The 12,011-nt window shown below is 40.3% G+C and overlaps 1 protein-coding gene across 2 annotated transcripts in view; it reads right to left on the reverse strand.

Annotated features, from left to right (window-relative positions):
- The window catches only part of LOC128508339 (uncharacterized), a 60,647-nt gene that overhangs the window by 27,978 nt on the left and 20,658 nt on the right, over positions 1–12,011 (reverse strand). For both annotated transcript variants that reach the window (XM_053479629.1, XM_053479630.1), the window contains one exon: positions 3,088–3,177. In XM_053479629.1, coding sequence (XP_053335604.1) covers positions 3,088–3,177 — 90 coding nt within the window. The remainder of the gene's footprint in view (positions 1–3,087; positions 3,178–12,011) is intronic.

Below are 12,011 nucleotides of genomic sequence, written 5' to 3' on the forward strand. Positions count from 1 at the left end.
AACATGCGTGCTTGGAGCGGTGATTAAGGTTGTAAAAAGTAAGATGCTGTGGACATATTCCACCCAGAAGAGCATTCTACTCCATGAGGTTGCATCTTATTATTTTGTTAAAACGTTCTGACTGTCCATTGCTCTGTGCCTAAAAAGCAGATGAGAGATTTGGTGTTACACTAATAGGATTACAGAAGGCCTCCCAGAAATAATAGTGTGTACAACATAATAAAATCATATAATTGTAGTGGGTTTTAGGACTTGGCAAATAAAACCTCAGACGAACAGCAATATATAACTTTTTCTCATTGTCTCCTTATTTATTTAACAGAAATAAGAAAAAAAGAAAAGAAAACAAAAACATGTGGGCAATTCTAAGTACCTTCATGGTTCACTTGCTCAGAGAGACCTGTTGGATCTGTAATGTAGCTCTTGTTTTACTTATTTCTTATTTATTCATGTCTCTTAGCATTGCACAATTTGGCCTTGAGGTCAATGTGCTGGAATGTCTACTCCTGGGAAGATTGTCTTAAATCTTTGTCTTTCGGCTGTTCCCTTTCAGGGGTCGCCAAAGCAAATCATCTGCCTCAATCTAACCCTATCCTCTGCATCCTCTTCTCTCACACCAACTAACTTCATGTCCTCTCTCACTGCATCCATAAATCTAGTCTTCCTCTAGACCTCCTGCCTGGCAGTTCAAACCTCAGCATCCTTCTACCAATATATTCACCATCTCTCCTCTGAACATGTCCAAACCACCTCAATCTGGCCTCTCTGACTTTATCTCCAAGACATCTAACATGGGTTATCTCTTCAACGCCCTTCTCACCTCACTTTTACAAATATTTGCTACTTCCTGCTCCACAACAGTCACCTCTTCTACTCTTGTTCTCTTTCGTTTTCCTCATTCATCAACTCTTTAAAGTACTCCTTTTATCTTCCCATCACCCTCCTGGCATCTGTCAGTACATTTCCATCTCTATCTTTAATCACTCTAACCTGCTGCAAAAAAAGAGGAAAATCAAGATGTTAATAAATGCAGCATAGAAAAGTCCACCAAAGTGGATCACTGGTGCTGCAGGTGAATTGTCCCAGATCATGCTATGTGTCTTTGTCAGGCATGTGTATGGATGAGAGGGAAAGAGAGAGAGAGAGAGAGAGAGAGAGAGAGAGAAAGAGACAGAAAAAGGGAGACATTTCTCTCTCTCTCTCTTTCACTCTCTTAATTAGTTAAGTGTTTTTATGAAGATGAAAAGTGCTACATTGTGTTGTGTAGGATTAAACTCTATGTAAATATTTTAATTACACTGTAAATAATGACATGTATTTCCCTCTTTGGATAATAATATGTCACAGCCCTCACTCTGTGGCTGAAACTTAGTTGTCACACGCGCCGCGACCGGCACTAGGACCCGGAAGTAGTACGGTCGCAAAACAGGAAGCATAAAAGGAGACAAGATGGCGCTCGCATTACTCAGTCATTGAGTTCGCCCATGACGGTTCAGATCGTTTCTCTGCCAATTCGTGAGTACTCACTTTCTTGGGTTTACTTTCTGTTTTCGAGTGTGTGTTTATAGGACGCGGGTTAAATTTGTGTTTTTCCCTTGCTCCCCTTCTGTGAGAGTCCTTAGACTAAATCGCGTGGTTATCCTGCCTACTCGCTTGCTTCCGCGTTTGGGTTCACCATCCACGCTACAAAGGGCTAACCGCTAAAGCTACGTCTTCTGGTCTACTCAGGTTAGTGCTTGACACTTATATCTGTGCTTTACTCATATCTTCAACAGACAATTGTTTTGAACATGAAAGCATGTGAAATTTAAAGTATGGCATGAGAAGAACAGTGACTGCACAAGTCTTATTTTCGATGAGTGAGAGTTATAATGGGAAATACAAAAAATATATAACTGAATTTGGCTTTTACTTAAATTTTTACCTTAGGAAACCCAAAACATAAACTTTTCTGTGTTTTTAAGAAGAAATATAAAACCTTTATTTGTTTAGTAAACAAAGATAATAAGCTTAAGTTATAAAGACATCAGGGGTAGAACTACACTCTGCAAGTTTAAAGATCTGGGCCTGTATCGACAGTACAAAGCGTCTCAGTGAAAAATTGCTCCTAAGTGGTCCCTTAGCAACATTTGGCTGCAACTTAACCTCTTAAATCATGTAGAAGAAGTATTAGTATACTTAGTATTGCTCACATGTTTTTGTTTTTTATGTTTTGTTTTAAAAAAAAAAAACAATTATGACAGTGAAAAAGGCTATAGGTTGTTATTGCTCGTCTGAGGTTCTATTTGCCCAATCCTGAGAGCCCTATGATCAGATGATTTTTATTGAGGTTTTACACAAAAACTGGAAGTAAAGAAGGAGGTACAATGTCCACCGAGAGACCATGAAGTCTGAGAGAACTGATAGGAGTTGGGGGCTGAACTGTCCTGGTGTCCTGGTTTTTGGTTCTGGTTTTCCTTGTATTGAATACAGGCACCTAAACATTACCATAAAAAACCATTATCCTCTTCCTCTGATGTCTCCTGCAAGGAGCCCAGACCTTCACTCAGCTGGACCACCTGGTCAGAATACCAAGTCAATGAAGTCCTGAAGTTCGGATGCTAATTCTTGCATGGATAACTTGTTCTTTAATGAGTCAGAGAGTTCATAAAAAAGGTTTTAAAAACATCTCTTTCATTTCAGCCATAGGAAGCAGACAGCATGTGGAACTCAATGATATACTGTGATAAAAAAATACTTGATCTGGAAGTCCCTTTTCTCTGCCTCGACAAAGAGTTATTTTTTTAAGAGTCTCTGGACTACCTGACCCATATGCACTTCATGCTCCTCTGAAGAATAGGAAAACATCAACAAATATTAAGATAGACAAAAACATTGATGAAGTCTAAGCACAACATTGACTAGGGCCCTCACTCTGTGGCTGAAGCTTAGTGATTTTACTCATATATTCAACAGACAATTGTTTTGAACATGAAAGCATGTGAAATTTGAAGTGTGGCATGAGAAGAACAGTGACTGCACAAGTCTTGTTTTCGATGAGTGAGAGTCATAAAGTGAAATACAAAAAATATATAACACAAAACAAACCTTTTGTGGAATCCGAAAGGTGGATCCATTGACTGCTTAGATTTGAAGGACATATCTGTCGGAGCTGGAGATGGTGCTTCAAGCTTTGTTCTGTGTTTAAAATAGAAATATTATTATACTCTTCATTTTCATGTAACATATATATAAAATTATTTCATCTAAAGTGGGCCATACCGGTTTACTCAAAACCTTGTTGTGTGCCATGAACATCCATGCTCTGGAACTATATTTGTAAAAATATATTACTGGCATCTGATAACATCCAAGGACTTGTACCTAAGGGGTGCATCTATTAACTAAAGTTGGCATTTACGAAAAATCACTCCTAAGTGCTCCCTTAGCAGCATTTGGCTGCAACTTAACCTCTTAAATTATGTGGAAGCAGTTTGGGGATACTTAGCATTGCCCACATGTTTTTTTTATGATTTAAATAAAAAAAAAATAATGACAGTGAAAAAAGCTATAGGTTGTTGTTGTTCGTCTGAGGTTGTATTTGTACATTACTGAGACCCCTATGATCAGATGATTTTTATTGAGGTTTTACACAAAAACTGGAAGTAAAGGAGGAGGTACTAACTATTAAACTGTACAATGTCCACCAAGAGACCATGAAGTCTGAGATAAGGGAAAGGATATGGGAAAGGAACTGTCCAGGTGTCCTGGTTTTGTCTGAGATACTTGCAAGCATTAATACAGCCTGCCAAGTCAATGGGGTTCTTAAGTTTGGATGCTGATTCTCGCCGGTATGACTTGTTCTTTAATCAGTCAAAGTTCATGAAAAAAGGTGTTAAAAAATCTCAGTCATTCCAGGCACATGAAGCAACCAGCATATGGAACTCAATGACATAATCAAAAACAACTTGATATGCCACCTGGTGCCCTGTGAATAAATAATCAAAGACCTTTCTTGTTTTGTTGGTGAAGGACATGAAATTTGCCCAAGATGAAGAGGAGATTTGATAAAAAAAAAGCTGTTGTACGTGAATTTAAAGAAGGTGACCAAGTGCTTGCTTTGCTCCCTATTACAGGTTCTGCCCTTCAAGCTAGGTTTTCTGGTCCATATATTATTAGTTCTCGATTAAGTAGCACCGATTATGTGATAAAGACACCTGACAGAAGGAGGAAGACTAGTGTCTGCCATGTAAACATGCTAAAACCTTTTCTCTCTCGAAATACTGAGGAGAGTTCTCCAATCACCCCTGTTGCGGTTATCTCCACAGGCATTACACCTGAATATTCCCCGGAATTCGATGGTCTCAATTTGGGTAGAGCATCTGTCCCTTGTGCAAGTTTGTCAAACTCTGTGTGGCTAAGTAAACTTGAGTGCAAACTTGTCCATTTATAAGCTTCCGCCCAGGAAGACATCATTAGGCTCAAAAGGGATCACCCCGCACTCTTTTCAGACACACCCTCGCGCACAACCGTCATCGAACATGACATAGATGTAGGCGAACACCGACCTATTAAACAAAATGCCTACCAACTTAACCCGACCAAACGTGCTATAATGAAGCAGGAGACTGATTATTTGCTTAGAAATCAGCTAGCCATTTCCAGTTGTAGTCCATGGTGCTCTCCCTGTCTTTTAGTTCCAAAATCTGATAATAGTTATCGATTTTGCACAGATTATCGTAAGGTTAACTCTTTTACCAAGGCTGATTCATTTCCTCTTTCCAGGATGGAAGACTTTGTTGACCAGATAGGTCAGTCAAGGTATGTCACAAAATTAGACCTTCTGAAAGGCTACTGGCAAGTTCCACTCACTCAGCGAGCCTCTGAAATTTCTGCTTTTGCTACACCTGATAGATTTCTTCAGTATACAGTCATGGCTTTTGGTTTAAGAAATGCACCTGCTACCTTCCAGCGTTTAATGACACAAGTCTTAGGTGATGTGAATAATTGTGAAGCCTACCTTGATGATGTATTTGTGTTCACAGATACCTGGAATGAGCATCTCTCTGTTTTAAACTGTGTGTTTGATCGCCTCCAGAATGCTTCTCTGACTCTGAAGCTTGAAAAGTGTGAATTCGCTCATGCTACTGTTACCTATTTAGGTAAGCAGGTGGGACAAGGCATGGTTCGCCCGCTGGATGCTAAAGTGCAGGCGATTAAGGCATTTCCAGCCCCTAGGACAAAATGGTAACTCAGACGTTTCTTAGGTATGGCTGGATATTATCTAAGTTTCTGTAGAAACTTTTCAGATGTGGTACTTCCCCTAACAAACCTTCTTCGTGACTCGATCCCTTTTGTGTGGTCTGCTACTTGTCAAGATGCATTAATGCTGTGAAGCTATGGCTGTGCAGTGCACCTGTTCAACTTCCTTCCAACTTGAGGTAGATGCCAGCGGTACCGGGATAGGTGCAGTACTCACCCAAGAAGATGCTCATGGTATCGATCACCCTGTGATCACCCACCTCCCGTAAATTTAATCGTTGCCAGCTTAACTATAGTACCATCGAGTAGGAAGCTCTTGCCCTCTTACTTGCACTTCAGCATTTTGAGGTGTATATTGGATCTAGTTCTGAACCCATAGTGGTGTTAACTGATCACAACCCTCTCGTGTTCTTACAACGTATGACTAATAGTAACCAACGACTCATGCGCTGGGCCATGATTGTGCAGGGATTCACTATTGACATTCGACATAAAAAGGGATCCGAAGCAGATACTTTATCTCGCTGTGAGTCTGAGTAAGGATTGAAATTGATGTTCAATCTTAAGGGGGAGGGTGTTACGTCCCTGACGTATGATATACATATATATATATTATATATTATTTTCTATGTTGCCTGCTCTCTTTGGTGTTTCCCTCTCTCTGTTTGTGAAGCAGGTTTAATTGGCCTCTACCATGGAGTGGGGTCCTGATTGGAGGATCCGTCAGTGGTGTGTGCCTTACTCAAGCCTCCTGTACCTCCATTGGACGAGCACTTCCTGAACCTGTGTACCATACTCCCGCCTCCTGTATCTCCATTGGACAAGCACATCCTGAACCTGTGTACCATACTCCCGCCTCCTGTATCTCCATTGGACAAGCATTTCCTGAACCCTTGTGCCTTACTCCCGCCTCCGGTGTTGCCATTGGACTAGCACTTTGTGTAGCAGTATTTAAACGCCATCCTGCCTGCTGCTCGAGAGACAACTGCTTGACTTTTTATGGTGTTTTGCTTGTTATATTAGAATTATTGTGTATCGACTTTTGCTGGCCTTTTCAACCTCGATTTTTGTTATTGCCCTTTGTACATAACTTTGTATACTGTGTAAATATCCTGTATATAGTGGTAAGTAGGGAGTCGATGCCCTTTTTGTTGTCCCCCCTTTTTCTCCTGGTTATGCTAGTTAGGAAGTTAGTTAAGTTGATGTATTTTGGTATGTTTTTGGTTGTTAGGTTAGGTAGACTTTTGTGACTCTAGTTATTGGGTTTGGTTTATTATTTTGGCATTGTCAGCTCCTGAAGATATTACCACGTTTGTAAATATTTGTATATAGAATTAAACTGCAGTTGATCTCAACACCCCCCCCCCCCCCCCGTTTATTTCCCCATTATCTTCTTTCCTTTGCCTAATTTATTTTATTGTCTGTTGCGGCCTGACCCTAGACCAGGACATGACAGAAGAGAGAGTTATAACAAGCTACTTCGAATAGCTTGGTAGGAAAAATTTATACCTAAAGTTTAAGAATTAATAAGCACTAAGACAAAAGGACTGGCAATTAAAAGAATCACCATCATATCTTTCCAGAAAACCATGGAGCCGAAAGACAAGGAAAGAAGTTTGGCTGTTGAGGTCTGGCAGACAGCAGTTTGGGCAACAGAATAAAGTGGGGACACTTGGAGAACTGGTCAACCGTTATCAAGTTGCAGGTATTCCCCTTCGAGGATAGCAGCCTGTTAATGTCAAGGGGGATGTGTGACAAAGGCTGATGTTGGGTTAAAAGGGCCCTCACAAGTCCTTCAGGAGGGTGATTTGTGGTTTTATTCCTAGTGCAGTGTCGCATGCTGCTATGAAATACATCATATCCTTTTTTAGAAGCTCTTGTAAAGGGGATAGTGTGCAAATCCCTCCAAGTGGAATGCCAAATTGGAACTCTGGCCCTACTCTAATAGCTGGGCAGCTGCAGGAAAATGGTTTTATGGGAGGGTAAAAACTGTCGAGCAAAGGCCTTGGTGTACCTGGACCCTGGGGAAGAAAATGAAGTTGATCCTTAAAAAGCATAACAACCAACGAGCATGGCATGAGTTGAGTCTCTTGGCTGACCTTAAGTTCTCAAGGTTCTTGTGATCTGTCCAGAACAAAAAGGTGTGTTCTGCTCTCTCCAACCAATGCCTCTATTTTTTTCAGGGCAAGCATAAAATCCAGCAGTTCACGGTCTACTATGTCATAGTTGTGCTCGGTCAGAGAGAGGCGATGAAAGAAAACGGAACAGGGGTGGACTTTATTGTCCAAGGGGGACCTTTGAAATAAGACAGCCCCTACAGTAGGTACAGTAGACAAGCGGTATTATACTTTTACCGCCGCGGCGCACAGCGACAGCATTTGGGTTTGTTACTATGTAGGAAATTAAAGGAGGATCAAGATGCTCAACACCCAAAGCCCAAACCTTATTTAAATTTAAATGTAAATGCTTATTGCTGCGCTGTTTGGGGGAGGGACGTGCTGAAGACATTTGGTCTGCTTTGTGTGTGTGTGTCTGTCTGTCTGTCTGTGTTGAGAGGTGAAATAGGTCTTACATATTTATAAAATGCTGTGGATTGGACTTCCGGTTAGAAGCCACATGGAGTTGACTTGTAAGTTAGGTGCTCCGACAATTTTTTTATTTCTTTACTCCCTTACTCGTCTTTAAATGTTGAATTAAATTTTTAGTTTACAATAACTTTATACTCTACCCCACGGTTATTTACTTTTCATCTATAATGGCTACCAGGAGTGTTAAAAGCGGGAAAAAAGACGACACTGCGACCGTTCTAAAAGTCGAGACTATCTCAGCGCTGTTAGATAAACACCGTGAAGCGTTAGCGGCTGAATTTAAATCATTGTTTAGTTTACTGGAAAGTAAGCTGGACCAAATTCGGGCCCAAGTAGAGGACCATGGACAGCGCTTACCTTTACTAGAACTCGCTACAGATGACCTGAGCCAGCATGTGAGTGAGTTGGAAAACATCTGCTCCGGACTTCGGGAAAGTAACTCTAAGTTAACGACCAAAGTCATAGACCTAGAAGGCCGGAGCAGGAGAAAAAACCTGCGTGTCCTGGGTCTTCCGGAGGGTACTGAGAGTGGACTCCCTACCGAGTTCTTCTCGAATTTTTTGTGCGAGGTGTTTGGGAGTGAAACGCTTCCATCCCCGCCTGAGATTGACAGAGCCCACCGCATACCTACATCCAAACCCGCTTCAGGTCAGAGACCTCGGCCGGTCATTCTCCGTGTACACCGGTACCAGGTTAAAGATCTTCTGGTTCAGGAGGCTCGGCGGTTCGTATCGTAGAAGATTACGCTTCCGAAGTTTTAAGCGAACTTGCCAGCGAGCCGAGTATAGAGACGTTATGACTGAGTTATACAACCGTGGACTCCGGCCTTCTCTCCTGTATCCAGCACGGCTCCGGATAACTCTCTCTACCGGACAGAAGAAGTGGCTACGCTCGGTAGAAGAGGCGCAGAAACACATAGACAGTCTGCCGAAAACTACGTAGTGCACTGTAGTTTTATTTTTTAATACTACAACTCCCAGGAAAGTACGCTTGTTAACTTTAAATCTAGCCATGTTCACGTTTTTCCTGGTAAGAGTATTGTGTTAAACACGTGTAGTTGTTGTTACTATTTTTCTATTATTATTTTCTCTGTTTCTAGTTACGTGTGATTTACATGTTTGTTTATTTTTTAGAGTTACAATGTGACGTGGGGGAGGGGTTGTTTTGTGTTTTTCTCCTATTGAGAGATTTCAGTATTGGAGTGGGGAAATGTTTTATTTATATATTTAATTCTTAGTTTTTGTAAACTGTGTCGGAGCAAAAGATGGTGTGGTCTCAGGATATAAGCTGAATTTGCACAAAAGTGAACTCCTTCTGCTAAATAATACAGCACTAACAACTGGTATGCACAATTTTCAAGTTCAAGTTCAAGTCGGCTTTATTGTCACTTCAACCATATACAGTTAGTACACAGTGAAACGAAACAACATTCCTCCAGGACCAAGGTGCTACATGCAACATAAACTTACAACATAAATTAACAGAGAAGCTAAACTAGCTAACTAAGAGCCCAATTCTTCCTTTCAATATAGTGAAAAATGAGGAAACATACAATTACAAGGAAACATAAACACCCTTTTAAAGAAAATTTCATTAGGTTGTTGAACCAAACAAAAAAGCACTTACGACAATGGTCACCACTGTCCATGTCCCTGGTGGGACGCATTAATGCCATTAATATGAGTGTTCTTCCAAAATTTTTATATCTTTTCCAGTCTATACCTGTTTTTATTCCCAAATCTTACTTTGGTGCTTTAGATTCAATTATATCCTCTTACCTTTGGAAAGGTAAACATCCACGATTGAATAAGTCCTTACTTCAAAGATCTAAAAGAGACGGTGGCATGGCTCTGCCTAATTTTTGTTTTTACTACTGGGCAGCAAACATTCGATCTGTCGTCTTTTGGGCATATTTTCATAACCAGCCTAATCGGCCTGCCTGGGTGGAAATGGAGATAAAGTCTGTCAAAAATCTTTCTGTCTCTGCACTCCTTGGATCTGCACTCCCCATCCCCTCAATTAAATCTATCAATAATTTAGTTATTAGGCATACCTTGAGAGTATGGGCTTAGTTCAGAAAGCACAGCGGTCTTCTGGGCTTCTCTCTGTCAAGTCCAATTGTCTCTAGCCATCTCTTCCAACCTTCTTTACATGATTCAGTGTTTCAGAAATGGAACAATAAGGGTATCAAGCTTTGCAAAGATCTGTTTGTTAACCATAGGTTTGCATCATTTGAACAGCTTTCTGAAAGCTTTAACCTACCCAATTCTAATTTTTTCAGATACCTGCAAGTAAGACACTTCATTCGCTCTTTAATACCAAATTTCCCTGAAGCTCCTGATGTAAATATTATAAATAATCTCCTTTGTTTGTCCCCGTTGCGTAAAGGCCTAATATCCACTATTTATGGTGAATTGATGGGTTTGAGTTACGCCCCTTGGTGTAAAATTAAAACTGCTTGGGAGAAAGATTTAAATTTGTCATTGTCAAATCATACTTGGAATTCAATTCTTAAACTTGCCAACTCAACTTCCTTATGTGCCCGCCACTCTTTATTACAGTTTAAGGTTGTACACAGGGCTCATTTCTCTAAACTTAAACTTTCCCGTTTCTATCCAAATATTGATCCTTGCTGTGATAAATGGAAAAGTGGAGAGGCGTCTCTTATTCATATGTACTGGACATGCCCGAATTTGGAAAAATTCTGGAGGGATGTTTTTAAAACCTTGTCGTACATATTGAAATGCAACCTTGAACCAGACCATCTGATCGCTCTCTTTGGTGTCACTGGAGAGGAAGATAAGCGTCTAACTCCTGCTAAACAGCATTTGTTATCTTTTGCGACACTCCTGGCCAGGCGTTCTCTTTTATTCAAGTGGAAGGATGCCACGTCACCCACTCACGCCCAGTGGCTCAGAGATATTATGTCCTGTTTGTCCCTGGAAAAGATTCATTACTCAATCCGTTATTCAGACTTGAAATTTCAGCAGGTGTGGGGGCCCTTCCTTCGCTTTTTTCATATACATTTATAGTTTGATTCCATTCTTATTTAATTGTTTCTGTTTGTTTTCTTTTTTTTTTGCATGCAGAACTAAAAAACTTCCAGCTCCATATTATTATTATTATTATTATGTTTTTTATTTTTTTAGATGCCTGGCGTCTAGCCTTTCTTATACATGTAAAGCTCGCTTGGAGTTACTGTTACCGTTTTTTTTTTAATCGCTGGAATGGAAGAGATGGGAAAATTTCCTTATTATAACATGCCTTGTATTTACTTCGATCCAAGGGGCTCTTAAAGTGAGGAGAGGTGCATTTCAGTTTCTCTGAATGTATAGGTGAGAACAGCTGATTCACACCTGAGGAGGGGTGAATTATTTGCATTTGAATGTTGTCTGACATTGTAAAGCATACACAGTAACACTAAAACAACAACAACCCAGGATAAATAGGAATAAAAGGCTCTGATTATACTGCATAAATATTATTTAGTACAACAAAATTCCTCTGCGCTCTGGAAAACTTTATGCAAGCAGTTGAGCGCTAGTTAGACGTAGGAAATTAAAGAGGAGGAAATAAACAACAATAGCCCACGTTTAGAAAAAAAAATTATTTAGACTATAAAAAAATAATCCTGCATCTATTTTAGGTGTCACAATGACAAAAAAACTATAATATGACTTTTAGGAGCCTGTAATCAATACAAGGATGTAAAGTCCAATCTTTTTTGGCCACCAAGAAGAGGCCTGTCCTGGCAGGGAAGATGACAGTTCAATGATTTACTCATGCCTTTTTTTTCATGTTGGGAGAGCAAATATCAGGATCCCTGGGCGGGAGCTGTGCCTGCCAGGTTGATTGCACAGTAATAAGGTAAGTTCCATATAGATATATGCCTGCCAGAAGAGTGAATGTAAGACACCCAAGCAGAGCTGTGACTGCATAGTCATACGGTTAGTGAGGAGGAACAGAGGCAGCATGGGACTTACTTGAGATCGGGATTGTCAGGTGGAACAGGGAAGAGGTTGGAAAATTCTTCAGACTCCCTATTGCCAGGTGTAGGGCTGAGGTTTAAAATAACTTAAGACATTGGATGGCCTTGAAATTTACATCTCCAAATTTTCAATTATACTATTAGGCTGCTCATATTCATAAAATAATATGCTGGTCAACTAAGATATATGTATA

The sequence above is a fragment of the Clarias gariepinus genome, chromosome 20 (genome assembly GCF_024256425.1).
Source record: "Clarias gariepinus isolate MV-2021 ecotype Netherlands chromosome 20, CGAR_prim_01v2, whole genome shotgun sequence".
In the NCBI taxonomy this organism is placed as follows: Eukaryota; Metazoa; Chordata; class Actinopteri; order Siluriformes; family Clariidae; genus Clarias; species Clarias gariepinus.